This window comes from Lutra lutra, chromosome 3 (genome assembly GCF_902655055.1).
Source record: "Lutra lutra chromosome 3, mLutLut1.2, whole genome shotgun sequence".
Lineage (NCBI taxonomy): Eukaryota > Metazoa > Chordata > Mammalia > Carnivora > Mustelidae > Lutra > Lutra lutra.
The window spans coordinates 106,118,858-106,139,482 of record NC_062280.1 but is presented as its reverse complement, the minus strand read 5'-3'; the positions used below and the strand labels follow the sequence as shown (position 1 = coordinate 106,139,482).

At 56.5% G+C, this 20,625-nt stretch overlaps 1 protein-coding gene across 3 annotated transcripts in view; it reads right to left on the bottom strand.

Annotated features, from left to right (window-relative positions):
• The window catches only part of GLI2 (GLI family zinc finger 2), a 246,678-nt gene that overhangs the window by 23,493 nt on the left and 202,560 nt on the right, over positions 1-20,625 (bottom strand). For all 3 annotated transcript variants that reach the window (XM_047722625.1, XM_047722626.1, XM_047722627.1), the window contains 2 exons: positions 13,435-13,637; positions 9,894-10,079 (listed from right to left, as the gene is read on the bottom strand). In XM_047722625.1, coding sequence (XP_047578581.1) covers positions 9,894-10,079; positions 13,435-13,637 — 389 coding nt within the window. The remainder of the gene's footprint in view (positions 1-9,893; positions 10,080-13,434; positions 13,638-20,625) is intronic.

Below are 20,625 nucleotides of genomic sequence, written 5' to 3'. Positions count from 1 at the left end.
GGGAAGAGCCTTTGAGGACTCCTAATGAGAACCTTCGGGGCTCCTGGGCAAGGGACCTAGCCTGTCTCCAACTGTTTGCTTCTCTGCAGAATGGGACTGATCCGCATGTGGTGTGGGGAGGTTGGGAGAAGCCCAGGTCAGGGCTTGGGTGACAGAATGCCCTCGCTGGACACAAATTAACGCCTTTACTCCCAGTTTTGTGGGGAACAGGGCTGGGTCCAGTGTCGAACAGCTTGGTGGCCTCTCGAGAAGCAAACCCACCCGTGAAACTAGCACCAGGTCAAGAAACGGCATGGCTGGCGCCCTTCCTGACCCACCCCGAGGGCAGCCCCAATCCTGGCTTCTGCAGTCACCTGAGGCTTCCGGAACCTGTCACCTTTAACACTCAGGATGCACAGGCACTCCCACCCCCTGCAGAGGCTCTCACCCCTCACCCCTCAAGAACTGTGGGAAGGGAGGACAGGCTGCCCCTGACTGGCTCCCTTTTCCCTGGGGTCGCACTGTCCTGCCATGGCTCCAGACTGTGCCTGTGTACAGTCCTTGCCCCCAGTCAGGGTTCTGGGTCTTTCCTCTGGACAAACAGTGGCCTAGAAATGATCTGACCGTATAACGGGGCAACTCCCACGTGCCAGTTTCTGCTTTGTCCAGACCCTCCCTAAGTCCTGGTTTCTTCTCTGTGAGAGGGTCTCCTCGTTCGGACCTCCAGGGCTGTGGTGAGGATGAGAGTAGGTGATGGATGTGAGCACCTTTCTGTGCCCCCTTCGGGCTGGAGGGGTCGCCTGTATATAGCTCTAGTGGCTGCCAGGGCTTGGTTGGTCCTGGGCTTGTGATGCCCACCTTCTTCCCTTCTGTCTGCTCAGAACGGCTTGGACCCCACAGGTTCCCCTCCTCCAGGAAGGTGGCAGGTTACCCTGGCTGCAGGGTTGGTGTGTCAGTGCCTTGTGCCCACAGCTGTGGGGGCACCTAGGGCAGGGCTGATGGCCTGTGGATCTCTGAGCCCTCATCCCCAGTGCCGGACAGCCCCCAAGAAGGCTCGGCTATTCAGCCTCTGAGTGCAGAGAGCCCCAGCCTGGGCACCTCATGCCCGGTGCTCCCCTAGCCCCTTGCCCTTGGCTGGCAAACTCAGAAAGCCCCTGAGAGAAACACCCTCCAAGGCTGTGCAAAGAACAGATGAGGCCCCAGAATCAGTCTGAAAGGCAGCTCCAGGTCGCTATGGGTATCCTGCAGGGCTGAGCTCAGCGGCCACCCACCACCACACAGCAGTGGAGCAGGAACCAGGGAACCCAGGAGTTGGCCTGATGCCTCCCCATCCTCACCTCCTTCATGACTGAGTCTGCCCCCAAAGCCGCCTACAGGTCCCTGTTCTCCCACCCTCACTTGGCTCCCTCCAGCCCACCACTAACCCTGGTCACCATGGAGCTCTTAGCTAATTGCTGTGTGATGGCACATTCCTCCCTGCAGCCTGAGAGCTCTTTAATGTATAAATCAAATCCGGTCCTTGTGCCCCCCTACCCCCATTTCTCCAGAGCTCCCCAGTGCTATTAGGAAAAAGGCCCAAATCCTTAGGGTGGCTTCTTGGCAGTCCTGTGGGTGCCCCCTGCCCACCTCTCCAGCTTCATCTTGCCCAGGCCCCAGGCTCTGCTCCAGCCACCTTCCAGTCCTGCCCCCACCCCCGCCCCACACCTCAGGTCACCTGCTTTCCTGCACAGGGCTTTTGCACGTGCATATTCCTCTGCCCAAAGTGCTCCTCCCTCTTCTCTGTGCTCAGACCTCAGTGGATTACTGCTTTCCCAGGGAAAGCATCCTGACATCCTCTGGTTGGGAAGTGTTCCCCATACCACCCTCCCTGGCCCCCCCTACCCCGTCAATCCAAACAGGTGTTCCTGTTAGCAAGCCTGCATCTGCTGGTGTGATTTTCTGATTGCTTCTGGCTCTCCTGCCTTCACACAGGAGGGACTTGGGTCCTTTCCCCTTCAGGGCTACGAGCACGCACAGACAGCGGGCTCGGGGGTGAGCCCAAGTGTGAGGCGGTGACGGCTGAGCCGCCGGTGCAGGCATGCTGCGGTCGGTGAGGGAGCGCAGAGAGTCAATATTTCCAGACCGCCTGGAAGGCGTTAGATACTGTTCTAAGCACTCAAATGTATTAACTTGTTTAATCTCTGATGAAACTGCCCTAGAAAGGTGGGGCTGTTTTTACTTTCATTTTGTGAAAGACAAAACAAGAGGTTTGCTCGAGGCTGCGCAGCCAGGGAAAGTACAGAAATGGACTGGAGGTCAGGCCGTTGGCCGCCAGACAGACCACTCAGCACACCACCTCTGCCCAGGATGGGGAGGAGAGGCATTTTGTGGGGAAGGGTGTCCTGGAGGGGTCAGGGCTGGGCTGGACACACACACACACACACACACACCATGTGGGGACACACAGTGGCGCTAGCCACCACACGGAGCCCAACAGGTAGCGTTTGCCTTGGAGCCCATGACTCAGCCTCCTGAGCCTCTCTTTGCCCATTTGTACAATGGGGGCAATGCAGCTTGGCCCCCTGGATTACTGTGAGGACACCTGGAGAGCATGGGAGTGCCTAAAACCCAGCGGAGGTTTTCTAAAATGAAATGCAAGTTGATTTTCTAAAATGAAACTGAGAGTTCATGTAGCTTCTTCAGGGGCTAGGAGGGGGGTTTCGATGGGCAGGGTGAGTCTAATGCTAATGTTGCAGTAAGGGACAGCACGTCTAGAAAACACGACTGGGCCACACAGCAGCACGCCCGTCGTCCCTAAAACACTCACTCATCTGCGCATTCACTAGGGCTCCATTAGGCTTCTTTGTTCTTATTTCCTGAGTTCACTCCTTGTCAGTCCTCACTTGGAAGGAAAATCAAAGATGCAAAAGTAAAATCTTCCCAAAGATTCCTATTACTTACGGACTGAGCGGCAAATGGAGAAATATGAGGTGGGAGGGAAGATCTAACACCATATAAAGGAAGAAATACACTCATCTGTGTGATACATTTAAAAAAAAAAAGATTTTGTTGCTAATATTTGGATTCCCACCCTCTCCTGCGCCCCTAACAAGAGGAAACAGGCCAAATCTGACAGTGATATTCATCTCTGTTATTCCCACCCCTCAAGGGAAATATGTTTATTAATGCGCCTCTTCCCTTGATAAATTACTAAATAGAAAGAAAATCCTGGCACTCATTTCCTGTGGCTTCTCTGGTGATTTATGACTGGGGACTGGCAGAGCTGCGACGTCCATTCATCTGTGGGTGAGTCTGTGCTGATTTCTGTCAGCCGCCGGGTGACCAGACACCAGCCGGCCCTCACCGGGACAGACGCCACCCGCTACGACCCGCTCGCATTACTGTTGACATCTGGACCCTGCTTCATCTACTGGGTCTTTCCTGTGCTCGTGCGTGTGTTAGTTCCTTTTCCCCTCAGCCCCCCTGTCAGTGTTGACAGTATGCCAGGCACGGGACTGGTCATTCGGGGGCTGCAAGCAGGGGGCCCCTCAGCCCTGGCCCCCTGGGAAGCTCACCATCGGGGGAGTGAGAAAAGTAAGTAGCCGCCATGCTAGGAGCGCTCACTGGGTGCCTGCGCTTGCCTCAGGTAAGTCCAGAGGGCTCAGGGACATTGCTGCTTTCCTGGGGGCAGTCAGGAAGGGTGCGAGATTTGAAACCGGCCTTGGACCCTGGCAGGCCACATTCTGGCCCTGCTTGACTGCTCTGACTTGGGTGGCTTTGGGCGAGCTGCTGGACCTCCCTGAGCTGGTTCCTCACCTGGAAAATGGGCCCACAGGACCCACCTCGGGGTTGTTCCAGGCTGGTGAGTGGCATACCACCCAAGCTGTGTGTGGATGTCCCGAGCACCCGGGAGCCTGGGCTGAGCGCAGCAGGATGGCTGCAGGAACCCGTCTCCTCAGGTCCTGGGCAGGGAAGGCATGGCTCCAGTGACAGAGAGAGCTGAGTCCCAGGAGCCTTCTCTGGGCCAGCTGCTGTCCTGAGCGTGGGACTGGGACATGCCTCCCCTGGGGACAGCAGGACCCAGCCTTGTGGCCTGGTTTGTGGGGCTCTGAATCCTCATGGCTTCTGGAGCATTCCTGCCCAGCCATGCCCCAGCCACCATCTCCTGGACTCACTGAGGAAGTGCTCTAAGGAAATCCAGCTGGAGGACCTTAACCTGGCCCATGCTTAGCTGTCCATAACCCCTTCACCCCTTCTTATGGGGGAAATGAGAACACCTAGGTGTTGGAGCCCAGAGGCTGCCCCTTTCCTAGTTCTGTGATGCAGACAAAACTTTGGGCTCAGGGCCTCCTGGTCTCAGGACTGTGTGTGCAGGCTCATCAGACCAGCCACATATTCCATTCAGCCTGGGCCTGCCCCTCCTGTCCCCATGGCCTGGTCTCTTCTGCCTCAGTCTCCCTCCTGGGCAGGCTGGGCATGGACTCCCTGCCAACTGGGGCCTCTGACAGTCCCGCCAGCAGCTCCTCCTGCCTCTCTGTGGTGTGATCAATGTAACTGGTTTCTGAAAACCCCCTTGGACCCGCAGGCAGCATAAAGAACGGGCGTCAGAACGGAGGTGACATCCAAGTCAAATTAGTGTCAATATGACAATAAAATATACAGCTCAGAGGAAATATGGGCTGTAAACAGACAACATTTCAATCGGAAACATTTCAATCTTCTCAATGTGGTGGGAGGAGGAGGGGGTGTGGCTGTGGCGGCTCCCATTCTGCCGTTAAATCACCGATATTCAACAGCATAAAACAACAAGATTCCATTTGAAGGCCCTGGTGGCAGCCAGTGAATTCCCCGCCCTCCAGAGAACCAGGAGGCAGAGTGATAGCCTTGGACTCCCTGACCAGTTATCCATTAGCTCCCCGAGCATCACTTCCTGCTCTTCCTGCTATCAATCAGCCTCCTTTAAAAACAGGAGGCAATGGGCCTTCTTCGACCACCAGGAGGCTGGGGAGCCTCCAGTGAGGGAGGGACATGGGAGATGCCCTGGGTCCTCCCCATGGCTTGACCCTGTGGCCCGGGAGGAGGGCAGGGCTTGGATCTGTACTCCAGCAAGAGCCCCATCAGAGGCCTCTCTGCACCCCCTGCCTTTCCCCCACTCCCATGGGGTTTTCCTCAACATAGGATGTGTACTTGACCTGGACGGGGTGATTTTCGGCCCGATGGAGACAGGGATGCAGACGTCTTGCTCAGATATGATCAGGCTTCTCATATGAGAAAAAAATACCAATTCTACTTTAAGATCTATTTATTGAACCCCCAAAGGCGAGTGTATTAAAAATACACCATTAAATAAAGAATCGTGCCGATGGCACTTAGCTCAGGTGAAAACGGTATTGGTAGAGGTTTGCCAGTGAGTGGGCTGGGGACACCTGCCCTGTTGGGTCAGACCTAGGTGGCTTTTCTGCACCTTCTCTGCAGGTCACCCATGCAGTCTGGCAGATCTGGCCTCCACACCCCAGCTTGACATTCAAAAAGCCTCTGGAAAGTTCTCTCCTCTTAGAACGTGAAGGGAAGGAGCTGAGAAAGGAGGCCGAGGTAGGTGGGATGGCCTGGGGATGGATATTCTTTGTCCTGCAAAGGGGAACCTTGGTGTCCCTCACACCCAGAACCATGCCCGGGACATAGGACGTGCTCAGGAAATACTCTCAGAATGAATGAGGGAGGGAGGAAGAGAGAGAAACATGGAGAGAGGGAAGGGCTAGTCTTCTCAACTTCCCACAAGCTCGGGGGCCCCCTGCCCCTACACAGAGCTTACATGTCATAACCATGTTTATGGGAGGCTTCCTAAGGTGAACACACATGTCCTTGGAGAGTCTCAGGACCCTTCCACAAGTGGGCTCTGAGTCTGCACAAGTTTCTCTGGGCAAGCTGGAGCAAACAGAATCTTGACGGGAGGGTCTGTCCCCAGACCCATGCAGCTGGGACGAGCAGATAGTCCTAGAGCTGGTAGGTTCTTCCTGCTCCCCAGTTTATAGGAGGGGAGAGGCTGGGGATAGCCTGATGGCAGACCTGGACTAGGAGCCCTGGAGTCTCTTAAGGAGGCACGTGAACCCCATATCCTCATGGGCATCAGAGCCAAACAGAAATACCTCAACTATTTTTAAAAGTGGAAGCAAAGGTTCCGGGTCTAGTTCGAACCGGTTTGAAAAGAAAAACTGTATTAAGTAATGACACATACAGGAGATCATGCTGGACTCCTCTGGATTTGCTTGGATCGTAAGTGACTGGGACCCAAGGAAAAGAATCATCCATTCCTAAGATCCTTCAGGGGTTTGGAAAAATCCCCCAGCCCCACCCCATCCCTCAGCCTGCAAAACGGATCTGCCTGCTCGGCCCGAGACGGATGCTTGCCTCTGCACCCTGGAGCCGATCGTGTTCCCAGGAGGAGAGGTGGAGAAAGGATCGTGGGTGGGTGTGATGAGTCCGATGTGAGCTGGACGCTCTCACGCCCACTGGTGAGCTCATCTCCCGTTGCTCCGGTTCAGCCCCAGATGCTGCCAAAGGCCGAGCGCCCCTGAGAACAAAGCGGCCGTGTTCCTAGCCAACTCCCCTGCTCCCTGCAAGCTGGCAGCCGCTTGCCCCAGCAAAGCGGCTTCCCCAATCAGTTAGCATCTTTCCATCCTGGGTTTTTTGGTAACTACCACTCACTGACTCGCTCACTCAGCCACTCTGCAAACACGGAGGCCTGCTCCTGGGCAGCCAAGCTCCAGGACGTGGAGGGCTACCTGCTTTGTTAACAGCACCCAGTGGGAGGGAAAGGCAGGAGTGCGAATGGAGCTGATGTGGTTGACCTGGGGCTGGGTTTGGGTGCAGGGCGGAGCTGGGCCAGGCTGGAGGGAGCGCTTTTGCAGGCGGAAGGTGCCCGGTCGTTGTCCGGGTGGCTGCAGATGGAGCAGGGCGATGGGAGGCGGTGTGCAAGGCGGGCGAGATGAGGCTGGAGGGGAAGGCCCCCCAAGCCAGGTTATGAAGCCTGAATCTTGCCCTGAGGGTGGTGGAAGTCACAGGGGGCGCAGAATGGTGGAGGGATGCAAGACCCCTGCTAAGCAGCGTGGAGGCTGAGGGAGCCTGAGCTGAATGGCGGTGCACGGACGGTGACAAATCACAGGATGGCCGGGAAGGTTGACAAGCCCAATGTGGCAGGCTGGGGGCTGGGACTGATGGGAGGCATGGGGTGGCGACCAGGAGGAGTTTTGGCCCTGGGCTAAGAATGGGGTGGACAGAGACAAAAGTCCCGCTGGAGGGGAAGATGCGGAAGAGGGAAAAGCCTCCTCGAGGAAAGAGGTTGGAACAAGTACCGACTGAACGGCCACTGTGCACCGGGCAATGAGCCAAGTGCACACACACAATCTTACTTAACAGCGTGTCAAGTTCAACTGGCACGCGGGGCTAGGAATCGCTGTCCTGACACCATCCAGTGCCCCCACCACCCTGGGCCAGCTCCCACAGTGGGGATGCATGCAGGGACAGTGTTGGCCTAGATGTGCCTGCGGCTTGCTACCCAAACTCCCTTCCCACGGCCACCCCTCCGGGCACCCTGCTCTGGCCCAGCTCTCAGGGCATCAGACATCTGGTGCTGTGGGGCTTGAAACCCCAACTCACAGCCTGGGCAACTCACTTGCCACCCCCCTCCAAGTTTGCTCATCTCAACTTAGAGATTGGAATTCCAGGCTCAGAAGGTGGCTGAGGGGAGTCAGAGAAGAGAATGCATGGAAAGGCACCAGGTAGAGACGGTTCTCACACAGGCACACAGCAAGTGCTCATGTCTGCCCTCTGGGGACACCTGCCTGACCAGATCCCTGGGCCACAGTTTCTCTGTGTCTGCCCAATGCCCCCCTGGCCTGGTGCCAGCCACCCGGAGGCCTTGGGAGGTAGGCCCTGCATGGGAGGACGGGACATTTGGATGTGGCTGTTTGAGCACTATAGTGAACCTGTTGTCTGGGTTCTAATTTGGGTAAGTGGCGTATACACACAACTTCAGCAGCCGCTGACAGCCCACCCAACTCCCTTCGGGGAACAGCAGAGGGCCCTTGAGAGGACCAGGGCGTGGGGTGTGTGTGCTCCGGGAGCCAGGCCTTATCTCACACTCCACACTTGTGCGTATTCCTGGACTGAACTCTATCCCGGGGAAGGCACAGGGGCGGGACAGACCCGGGGATCGGATTCTGATGGCACTCCCTGGGGCATGATGAGGGTGACAAGGGATGAGAGCAGGGTGGGGAGGACCCCAGTGCTCTTCCCCAGTAGACAGAGGAAGGGAAGGCTCAAGCGGGGTCCAGGAACCAAGCAAGGTGGCTCTTGCAGGTGTGGGGTGAGAAGGGCAGACAGAGACAAGAAGGATCCAGAGGGCAGGAGAGGGAGAGGGCATCTGAGGAGATGTCCCAGAGAAGGTAAAATCTTATTCAGGTCTGAGGAAGTGGGGGGAGGCTTGGCTCTGCCCCAGCCAATAAGGTAGAGCTGCAGGGCACAAGGTGGACAGGAAGTCCTGGGGGACAGGAGGAGGCTGAGGGGTGCAGGGGTGTACCCTGAGCCATGTAGCCTGACAGGGACCAGGACTTCCCTCTGGAGCCCATCCTACCTCAGGCTTGGGTGCTCCTTACCATTACAGAGTGGGAAAGCCCTCCTGGGGGGTGCGGCTGGAGGGGGATAAATCAGCCAAAGCTGCCTGCCTGCCCCCTGCTGGGATCCTAGTTCCATGGCCTGGCCTGGATCTCTGGGTATCTCTGGGCCAGGCTCCTGCAACAGCAGGTGGAGTGGCACTGACTGGGGGAGGCGGGCACTTAGCCTGTCCCCACTCCTCTCCTCCAAGTGGGGGGCTCCATGCCGACCCCAGGGGCTCATGGTCAGGGGGCCATGGGCACCCCTGTGAAATCAGGATATTATTTGTTGGGAGGGGAAGCTTTGGTATATTATGTGTAAGAAGAACTTTATCTACCCAGACCACTGGATCTCCCTCCTGCCAATGGGCCCTGCTTGTAGACTCCAGCTCCATCACTGACAACCATCCCCTACTTGCCCAGGCCTACTTGCCCAAGCCCAAGCCCCTGGTGTTGTCTCTGATGCCTTTCTTTCCTCCTAACTCCTCACCTGCTCTGGAAACAAATCTTGTGGATTTATCTAAAATGTGATCCCTTCTCTACCCCGCCTCTACTAACTGGACCTCTGCTTCCACCTTGCCCCTAAACCTATTCTCAGGTCAGTAGCCACAATGGGATTCCTTTTCAGAATAAGTCAGATCTCATTACTCCTCTGTCCAAGCCCCTCCGAGGGCCCCATCATGCTCCATCCAAACAAAGCCTGACCAAACCCTGACCAGCCTGCACAACCAGCCCTGGAACTCTGGCCCCACCTCACTCCTGCCCCTCACTCCCTGGATGCCAGGCACGCTGGCCTCCTGGGTTTTTCTGGAGCTCAGAGGGCATACTGCTGCCTCAGGCCCTTTGCGCTTGCTACTCCCCCTGGCTAGACCCTTTATCCCGCGTATTTCTGTACTGCTCACCTCCTCCAAGTCTTTGCGTGAATATCATTTTCCCAGGGAGGATTTCTCAATTTCTTTATTCAAGGCTTCACCCCCCACTCCACCTGGAGCTTCCTACCCCATTCTTGGCTTTGTTTGTCTCTCCCTACTGCTCTGTAAGTTCCATGAAAACAGAGATGAGCGTGTTTTGTTCCTGAGGCTGCAAATCCCAAAACATGTCCTGGCCTGCAGTGACTCACTGTTTGTGGGAGTTGGTCAGACTCGGTCGCCTGTGGACAGCAGTCATGGCAGGGATTCCCAGATCCCCTGTCAGGGCTCCCTGCCTACGAAAGGAGCAGCAGGGACCCTCCTCTGTCCCCATCTCCTGTCCTGCTCCCCGCCCCCATGTGGGCCCGACACTCACCATCCACTGGATTGAGGTAGTCGTGGAGATGGGGTGCACTGGCAGTACCCCCACTCTGCATCAGCAGGTCCCCGTAGGGTGCAGGGTGGCCTGCCATGAGGGTCATCTGGTGGTAATAGTCTGAGGGGTTGGTGCCTGGTGCGGGGAGGCCAAACAGCCCCCTCTCCTTGAGGTGCTCGTGAGCCACTATGCACAGCAGGGAGGGAGAGAGAGAGAAGCCGTCAGGTTGTGGCCCAAAAATGAGAGAAACACGCACATGGCCTGAGTAGTTGTGTGCCCCCCCTGCCCCCCCACTCCAGGGCCTGCTGGTCTGTCCTCTGCCCCTAGGTTCCCTCCCCGCACTGAGCAGACAATGTGTGTGGGGGGTGGTGTTTCTGCTGATGGGGAGTCAGAGCCCGAATACCTCTACTTCCTCAAAGCCTTAGACAAGTGCTCCCTCCTCCCCCTTCAGGCCCCACAAGGGCCCAGAGCTGCAGGCCCACAGGGCCCAGAGGCCAGCAGAGTCTTCAAAGGAAAAGAAAGACTCAAACAAAGGCTCTGTGGTGGTCAATGATCGGGCCAGGTCAGTCTGACCTGAACATTCAAGGTGAGATTGTGGGGACCTGACCAGATGAATCTTCTGGCCTGGCCTGGCCGGCAGCTGCAGAACCCAGGGCTGTCTGTCTCCAACCTTGTACCCGGCCCTGTCTGGGGCTCAGCCAGGAGGCAGGGAGGAGGAACTTGGGATAATCTGGAGGGTCCCTGGCGCTGGGGGGTGGGCCTTGGAACCCAACAAACCCATCGAGCGGCCTGGCTTTTACCAGCTCTGCAAAACTGGGTAGGGGCTCAGTTTTCCATCCATAAAATGGGGAGAAGTATCCTCGCTACTCAAGTTACCATGAGAAATTAGGGTGACAGTCAGTGTCATGCTGGGCACTTGCTGGGCCTTTGTAGGCACAGTGCCGAGGGACTCACATTCATTCTCATAGCCACTGTCCCCACACGCCCTGAGCGGAGGGCCACCATTACTGTCCTCCAACGGCAGATGAGGACTCTGGTGCCCTCTGCTATTAGTCTTGGCAAACAGCAAAGATCTCATCCACTCTGGGCAGAGAGAAGCCTGTGAATGGAAGCCGCCACCCCTTCCCCACCCTCCTTCTCCTCCTCCCCTTCTCCTGCTATATCCACTAGAGAGAGTCCCCACCTGCAGCCAGGGTGATGTCCCCATGGCCTCTTCCTGCTCTGTCCATGCCTGAAATGCCTTTCTGTCCCCCTCTTCCTGAATGTCCACCTCCTCTCTGAAAGCTTCCCTGGAGTGCCCATTGGTCCTCAGCACACACAGGGTCTGGCAGACATGGCCGCTGATGGCTGGTGAACTTGGGCCTCACATGTGCAGGTGCTGGGGCGGGCACAGCTGCGGTGCAAGCCCGACACGCTGTCTCTACCCACTTGGGGGCTTGGTTCAGGGCCAGTGAGGTCTCTGGGCAACAGGTCCACCCCCTGTGGTCAGGGCCTTGCACATTAGCTGAGTGCCCTCTAATGCTGAACCCAGGCCTGCTAGCCCAAAGGGCTGGGGCTGGGATAAATGTGGGTGAGAGGAGCCCCAGCAATGTTTCTATGGAAATCAGGCACAGAATCAGGGCTCCACAAATGCAGATCTTTTCTTCAAGGGTTGCACCACCGGCAGCTGAAACCACAGCATCCTTGTCTTCTGGAGACCTCTCTCAGGGTCCTCTGACCACCGCCTCGGGAGGACTGCCACATCCTGCCTGTTCCTCCTCCACAGGAACCCTGTCACCGTGAGTATTAGTTTCCTAACTTGCTGTAACAAGTTAGGACAGACATGTGATGCTCACTGCTGTTGAAACAGCAGAATTTCGTCCTCTCCCAGGTTGGAGACATGCCACTTCAAGGCGTCACTGGGGCCACGCTCCCTCCAGAGGCTCTAGGGGGTCATCGGTCCCATGATCCTTCCAGCACCTAGAGCTTGCCAGCCAACTTGGCCTGCGGCCACATCACTTCCTTCTTTGGTTCATTCTCTCGTCTATGTCTCTTGCGAGGACACTTATCATTGCATTTAAGGCCCACGTGGACATTCCAGGATGTTCTTGTTTCAAAATCCCCAACTAAATCACATCTGCAAAGGCCTTTTTTTCAAAGGAGGCCACTTTCTCAGGTTCGGGGGATGAGGGCGTGGACACACCTTTTCCCGGGGGCAGGTGGCCTCCAGCCCAGGACACCATGAACAAGCTTCAAGGTCAGGGCAGCATGGGGAACGTGGTCTGCCGGCACTGGCTGGGTCATCAGGAGAGGTGTAGAAAAGCCTAGCCCACCATCTGGAGCTGGTGGCTCTGCGTGGAGGCGGCATGATCTTTCAGGGCACCAGCACTCGGCCAAGGCCACTTGGAAAACCCACTCAGATTTCAGGACGGTGAACCCAATGCTTTGGGGAGACATTCTGTCCATTTGGAGTCCTTTTCCTTGGGAAACTCCAAGCTGAGCCTCTCGCGTCCAGGCCTTGGCTCCAGTTCCTGGTCATAGCCACGATGTGGGGGAGGGCACATTCCCCCTGGCAAGGACTAGAGGTGGTGACAAGGGACCCACTGGGATTGTGTTTCCCGGAGCCTCAGCCCACGGTCCCCGGAGTGCAAATCTTCTAGAATGGTCTGGACCAAGAGGCATGGTTTCAGTGGGCAGACTTAGAGGCTACACCCCGGCTGCTTTTAGAAATGGCACCAGAAAGTGGCTACCGGGCACTGTGCTGGGCGGCACGGGACAGAGGGCTGGGGGCATTTCCCAGGAAGGCAGGACGGGCACAGCCAGCACCCGAATGTGCTCACTACCGTCCAGTATGAGTGTGCACATGTGTGCGTGTGTGTGTTTGTATATGTGTACGGTGAGGTGGGAATGGGGAGGGAAGTATTAGATTTTTTTTTTGAAGTATTAAATTTCAGACCTGAAAACCCTATTTGTATTACGTGAACTGCCCTTCCTCATCTCAAATTAAGTGGATTGGGGTAGCCATCTGATCTTCGAGCTGGGCCAATCAATTCTCTTCTCGAGCATCTGAGCTGAGAGACCCAACACCACTGGGGCTCATCCGAGGAGCCTTAGGGTGCCATTTGGAGGCCACGTGTTGACCTTGGGCGCATAAAGCAGAGATGCAGGCAGAAACCAGCCCAGCTCTGCATTCCTGCTGCTCCGGGGACCTGGGCAATGCCTCGATCCAGCACCGCCTTTCCTTCACCAGAAGCAGATTTTGGTTTATTGAGACCAAAGAATTCTCGCCTAAGCTAAAACCTACATGAATAAACATACCTTATTATTATTACATATAATTTGCATGCAAAAGGGTACTTCTGAACAGCTCATTAATGAGCACAAAAACCAGTGTTCCCCGGATCCTCTTGGCTTTTCCCATTCATTTGTGGAAAAACCCATGGCTCAGGGTGGTGGGAGGAATGTCAACTTGCTCACTATCCCAGGGGACCAGGGCTGGGGGGTTGACAGTGTTACAGTTAGCTGCCCGTCCCCCCCCCCAAGCACCCCAAGCTCTACTCACCGTCAGCGGGGCTCAGACCCCGGGCTGCAGAGATCGCGGGGAGCGTGGGGCTGCTGTGCACGGCACGGAGGTAATGCTCCATGTGGGGGCTCACGTACGGGTGGGGGGCGTTGAAGGGGGACTCCCCAGGCCCGGCAGGGTGTGGGGAAAGCCGGATCAACGAAATGTCGGAGATAACAGGGCTGCCGCTTAGGGCAGGAGGCCTGCAGAGACAAAGGAGCGGGGTCAAAAGGCATGGCCCGGTGCAGAAGGACGTGTGGGGAGCCCTGCCGAGCAGTGGGCGTGGGCACCCTTCATGGAGTCTGACTTCTCACACGATAGCCAGTGCACGCAGGCTGAAAACTCCTACGGGCTGCTGAGGCCGCCTGCCTGCCTGTGGGTCTGGTGCTGGCCATGAAGTTCACGGCACTCACGGCTGGACTTGCAGGACCATATGCTCAGTGAGCCACGCGCGTGTGCCGAGCTGTCGCCACAGCTTTCCCAGCGCCTGCACAAGACTGGACCAACGGTGGCAACACAAACCTTTGTTAATGAACAGGTGCATGCGTTCTACATGAACGAAAACCAGAAAACACTAGTACCAGTGTTGAAGGGCAAAGAGTGTGTATTCCTAACAGAATGGAGAAGGAGAGGGATTGGGAGAGGCCTCCAAAGGAGAGAATTTGGGGTTTAGTTGGGCAGTTGCCGCCCCGTGGAGCACCCGCCATGAGACCGGCTGGGAACAAGCAGAGGAGGTTTCAAGAAAAGTTCTCAAATGATGAGCCATAATTCTAGAATATCCTTTTAGCTCTCCTTACATAGGATTCCCTTTAATGCTAACAGAGCCTTCCTTCTCAGATACCCATCAGCAGTCAGGCACACACTTGGCCTAGACCCTGTGGCTCGGGCTGGCGTGGCTGCGGCCCACCCCCACGTCCCCTGCCCAACCTCCAAGGGGACGCTGGCTGCACTCAACTCCATGATGGGGACCCTCTCGTTCGGAGGCTCCGAGCAGCTATTAGCATATTAGTGCCAGGGCGTTCTGAAGTCGTCTACCCCAAGAGCTGCCCATTAAAGAAAAATCAGGGTTTAGAGGAAAAGTAACTACGAAACCACAGCTAAAGCACTGGGGGCCAAGTTCACCGAGATGTGATTTTCACTTTTGCAGAAAACGGGGTCTCTCCATGATCTGATGTAGAGTTTCAGATGGACCTGCGTGAGGATCCCAGTCGTTAACAGCCCAGGCATGCTGAGCACACCCTTGAACCCCTGCGAGTCTCAGTTTTTTCAACTGTAAAATGGAGATAATAGTGCCTTTTTCCTGTGGCTGACTTGAGGATGAAAGTCCCCCCAAATCCAGCTGTCCGTTCATAGCTGAGAGCCATAATTACGGCATTAGTGCCATACTCGGAGGGCAAAACCCAGATGTGCCTGGGAGGCTCTCCCTGCCTCCCCCTCCATGGGATTGACTTTGGATATGAGCAAGGGCATCGTTAGAATACATCAGAGCGGGGATGGTTGGAGCGAACCAGAGAGCATTCCTGCTTATGGGGGAGAATGCGCGAAACCCGTGCCTGCCACATGGGGCACACCGGGACCCAAACAGGTGACATCCAGATGTCTCCACATCTGGGTTTCCCAAACTCCCGGCTTGGAGGATGTGAGCATTCTGCTACATTTCTTTCTCGCTTTTGCAGATGTGACTGCAATGGGCGTGCACATCCAATGAGCCCGCCAAAGCAGTGGGGAAGAGCTGCCCGGTGGGCTCGTCGGATCTGCACGCCCACTGCATCCCAGGTAACTGGATTCTGTCTGAAGCTCCTCTACATGCTAACACCTGGCAAGTAGTGAACTAGCATCCCCCAGAGGGATTTTCAAGAGCCGTGATGGCCACACATCTGTTTCCAGGCACTGAGCTTGGCAGGAGGGAGCCTCTGGGATAAGTCACGCATCACAGCCTCAAGCTGCTCTCACTCACAGGCTGCCTTCCGAGGCCAGCCCACCCGAGACGGAACTGCATTCAGGGCAAAGGGCTTCGGGACGGCTCTGCTCTAGGCAGGGGCGCTATGTGTCCAAGGGTGGTGGGTGGGATGGGGGGACAGAACGAGACTAACTCAACCCTTCTCGCCAAGGGTCTGTCTCGCTGCCTCGGGCATGCTGATCGGGGCAGGATGGACACTCACAGTCCTGCAACAGGACGGTGTTCTATGAAGACAACACTCAGAGAATCTCCCCAGGGGGCTGGGACTGTGGGGCAGGGAGGAGACCTCTGTCTGACTCCTGGGGCCCAGATCTGGGATTGAAGGAAAGAGTTCTAGAAGGCTGAGCATACTGCAGTAAGCACAGGGTGTTCTGGAGAGCAGTGGGAGGCACCTGTTGTCCTCAGATCCCTTAGTCCTCCCTCGAACTCGCAAGGCAGGTTAGGTTCCCAGAGCCTGCAGGACACTGGCCACCGTTGAGGTCATAGCGGCCTGTGGTTACTGAAGCTGGTGGCCCTAAGTGGCTAGGGCACACTGACAATAGCTGAGGCCTCATGAGACAAACCAGTGACTACACAGGGAGCTAAAGGAACACATTTAGGGCATACATAAGCCCTGGTCTGTCCAAGGTGACGCCCATTCCACTGGCCAGATGAGTGTCCAAAGCAGGAGTCTTGAGATGTGTTGTCATGGCAACAAACACACCACCACGGGGGAAGGGGGCTGCCCTGGCCTGCCCTGGCCGGGGCTGGAGTCCTGCCCAAACTAGCGGTTGAGCCTGGAGGTCCTCATATGGAGGAACTGGGACGTCTGTCTTCATACCTCAGTTATCACCCTTCAGGGGAGAGTGAACTCTGTGGCTCTCTTCCCACCACAGGTCACCAAGGGAATAGGGAACTCATTCTTCCAGGGCAGCCTGGGCCCTAACTTGGGCCCTGGGCTCAGAGGGGAGCCTCTGGAGCTCCCGGCAGGGGTGTCTAGCCAGCCTCGAAGGAATCATGGGCTGTGTGCTCTCCTGGAAAGTTTGTGAAAATGCTGACACCAGCAATCACCCAGAAGGACTCTAGGTCTGAGAGGGAAGTCAACCCTCCATGCAGTGCGGCCAGAGAGAGACGTAGGTCAAGATAGCCCGAGCCTGCCTCATTCCCAGGCTGGTGCTCCCCTCTCGCCAGAAGCCGCCCCACCCCCACAGAGAACACTGCGGAGGCTTCCCTGTTTCCCTGGGCAAGGAGCTGAGAGAGGCCACCGCCTCCCGAGCAGATTTGATGGGGTTTGCTGTTGAGACAGCTGGGCTCCCAGGACGGACTGAAGAACACATGCAACACCCCCTTGCCTTTCCCAGGGCCAGGAACGTGGTCACTGGTAGGCTTGGGAGCTGTGGGAGCGAGGCCGGTAGAGCCTCCAGCGGAGGCACAATCAAATGTTCTTCTTTTATAGGCAGAGCAGGACTGGATTCTGGAGGCCGGATGGGGACCCAGGGCCCAGAAGCAGTGCAGCAGGACTGGCATCTGGGCACCGCCTGTGCCTTTGAAAGCACCGTTCTCTCACGAACCCTGATCTTTCCCACCTAGCTGGGTGGCCTCAGCCAGCATGCTGCTCTTCTCTGGTGCCTCCCAGGGTGCAGCACATGAGGGGGGTTAGCAAGCATGAACCCCCTTCCCTTCCCTTCTCTGCAACAAGTCAGCTTGGGTGTGTAGCATCTACTGACCTGAACCCCCAGTACCCAGGACAACAGGTGCCTCGGCCATCACAGCCGTGATGACTATCCAGATACTTTCTGCGGGAAGGCTCCCTAGATGTCTCCTCTGCACAGTGCTACTGAGTTGTGCCCTTACCTGGCATCTCATGATAGGGCTGACGGCATGCCAGCTATCACAGACATCAGGCATGTGTTTCCTTTTGTAATCACAATAAAAAAGTCACCAGGGATGTACTTCATGCCCATTTTACAGATGAGGACAGAGCCAGTGATGCTAGGTCCCTCCTTGCTCAAGGGCACTCAAATAGCAGGTAATGGGACCACAACCAACCAAGGTGGGTCTGGGCCCCAGCCTGTGCTGTGCCTGTTCCCCCGTCAGATAAGTGGGTGCCCCTGTTGACTGTGGTTTTCTGTGAACAGGGCTGGGGGCAGGAGTGCAAGGTCAGGCAAGGGCAGCACCTGAGAGCAGAATAGCTTTCTCCCTGCTCTGTTTCATATTACTTTTCTGCCTTCCTTTCCACTCCAGCTCCATCACCATGCCCAAGCCAATCCAGCTCTCAGGAGGGAGTTGGAACCTCTCCCTCCCGCTGTGTTGTTAATGACCGATAAGGATCCAGGGGGCCCAAGTGTTCCAAAAGGTTGTCATTGTGACAGACTAAATGAAGCAAAAGGAATGAATCTCAAAGTGCAGAATTCCAAGCATCATTAATGCAAGTGGGGGAACAGGGAGCTCCCCAGCAGCCCCGACAATCACGCCAACATGCCAGCGTTTAAGGGAGGTCCTTCAGGGAACAGGGGCCGACCCCCAGCTACCACTTCCTTTTCTTCTTGCATGTCCACACCATTGGTTGTGGGGACCCAACCCAGGTCTCAGCATAGCCTGTCCCAGCCTTGAATTCTGGCAACTGGGCAGAGACTCAGAGGTAACCTTGAGGGTGAGAGGAGGGGCTGATTGCGTGAGCTCATTTTAAAAGATGGTCACGTTCTCCTTTGTTGTATGTATGCACGCTCACACACCTGCCGGCTGCCATCAGCGGGACTGGCCAAGCCAGCCTTGCTGCCAGCTGCTCCCCTTGGACGTCACTCTTATGTATTGCTTTCTCCCCCGTGGTCCAGTTCTGACCTCATCTGAACCTAATTCTACCATTGTTGGTCTGTTTGTTCATATTCCGGACAAATTTGTCCCAGGCACTTGCTCTGTGCCCAGGACCTGTAGAGAGCTTGGAGCTCAAATGGAAAGGGCAGACCCACAAGTCAGGTAAGCATCGGGCAGTGTGATAAAGGCCCCAGCAGAGGAAAAAAAAAATCACCTAACTCTGCATGTAAGCATAAGGGAAGGCTTCTCAGAGGAGGTGACATTTGGGCTGGGTTCTGAAGGATCAATAGGAGTTCGTGAGAAAGCGCATGACACAAAGGAAGGAAGCAGCATGCACAAAGAAAGGCTGACATATAAGGATATGTACATGCAAAGGCTATGCCTGGATGGGGGAGCAGAGCACTTGGGGCTGGATCTATACTGGACCTAATTCATTTCTTCTTCAGGGGCTAGAGGCCATGTGAGCTGAGCCCAGCTGATCAGCACATTCCATATTCCTGGGTACCGTGATCATTTCAGAGATGGGCATGTGCTTAAGGTAGCTGCTTTGGCTGGACTCTTTGGGGGAAGAAGTGTTCTCTGTCCACATGAGTTGCTGTGCAGGTAGGATGCACGCCTGGGGCTACTGGGGACCAATAGGGGAGAGGCCAAGAGTGCAGATGATACAAAGAGTGTCCGAGTTGGAAGATGTGGAATCAGGCTCTTGAATTGAGCCCTTAGTACAGATCCAGCTTCACTGGAAGTTAGTCACTTTTCAGTCATCTGAGCCAGTACACCTGTTTGTTTGTGTAAACAAGTTTGAGCTGAGTGTTTCTACCATAGACAAATGCTAAGGCAAACCTTAATGAACACAGCCTCTCCCTGCCCAGAGAGATCCTGGGCCTGGCATTCAGCAAGGCAGATAGATGCCATCATTCCCTGGGCCTGTCCACGTTCCTGCCTGCAGGACCGAAGGGGAGGGTGGCAGGTGTCCTGCCCAGGGCTGCTGAAGCTGGTGAGGACCGCCGTGGTGGCCCTTCCATGTATGGGCATGAGGCAGAAGCAGGGGGCTCTGGGTAAGAGGAACAGCCACCTGCCTCCCTGCCTGTGTGTGTGTTGTGAGGGGGGCGTGCACGCACATAGGCACGTGCTGGTGACGGGCAGCAATGGCCTGCAGCAGGGCCCAGCTTCCCAGGCAGTCGAGGACTCCCACACTTCCTCTCAGTACAGGTGCTGGCCAGATGGCTGGGCCAGCGCCTCCTCCTCCCCCCAAAGGGGGCAGGCAGGGCCACGAAAGTGCTTCTCTGGAGCCGCCTATTTCCTCGACCCTCTTCCCTTCCCTCTCTATTAGGAGGGGGGCCTAGCCCAGGCCCCGGACAAGATTTTAGGTCCAGACACAAATTCCAGGTTGGTAGCGGGGGAGAGAGGGCAGAGAGAATGGGCCGAGCCAGCGGAGACCTTGCTGGCCCAGTATTGCCCTCGCCTCACGTGCCGCGGCTGGGGAGGAAGCCACAGCCCACAGGGTGGTCAGCCTCCACCGAGCACCCACGCAGCAGCCCTGCAAGGCAGGTTTCAGTGCAGAGGGAAACCACGGCGCAAGCCGGTAAGTGAGACCAGACCAAGTCTTGCAGAGAGGAATGGGGCTGGCCGTTCTAACTCCATGAGGTCAGGCTCGGCGCTTGGATATTGCCAGTGGTCCACCCAAAGGCAAGCTTCTGCCTCTGCTGTCTCGGCCCTCGACAGGTTCAGCTCAGTGTCCCTTTGCAGACCTCCCCTCAGCTGGCCCTCCTGCTGGCCCTCACTTGGGTGGGGCGCAGGCTGAGCATTACCGCTCACACCTGTAGCCAGAACCTGAACTCCCTGGGTCTGAATGATGGCTCTGCCATTTGCTGCAGGCCTTGGGTGCACTCTCTGCCCAGAGCCTCTGTGTCCTTGCCTGTGGGATGGGACAGCAGTGGGATGGCCTGGGCTCTGTGTGCTGTGCAGCCCTGGGTGCCCAGTAGATGACCCCCCTGCCCCCGGTGCTCCCCGTGTCTTTTCTCAGATTTAACAGATGACAGAGGGAAGACTGGCAGAGAATGGAGTGGACCCAGCCGAATCCTTCAACAAGTCCGGCCCTTTCTGCACGTGCTGGCTCAAGTTTCTGGAGGGAGATGAAAGGCAAAGCCACAGCCATGAGAACCCCACACAGCCACACGTGGCTCAGCACCAAAGTGGCTGGGCCCGAGCCAGCACGCCTGCACCCCCAGGTATGGGCACCATCCCTGGGAGCTAGTAGGATGGGGATGGGGCCTTCGAGGGTGTATGGTTCCCGCAGGGCTGGCGGGGGGGGGTGAGTAAGACTCTGCTCAGTGGAAGGAACTGTGAGGGCATCTGACCCCAGTGCAGCCCGAGCCAGGGTGCAGGGGCAGAAACCAACGTGCTTCTTCCCGTGGTGATAGGAGTGGTGGAAGTGCAGG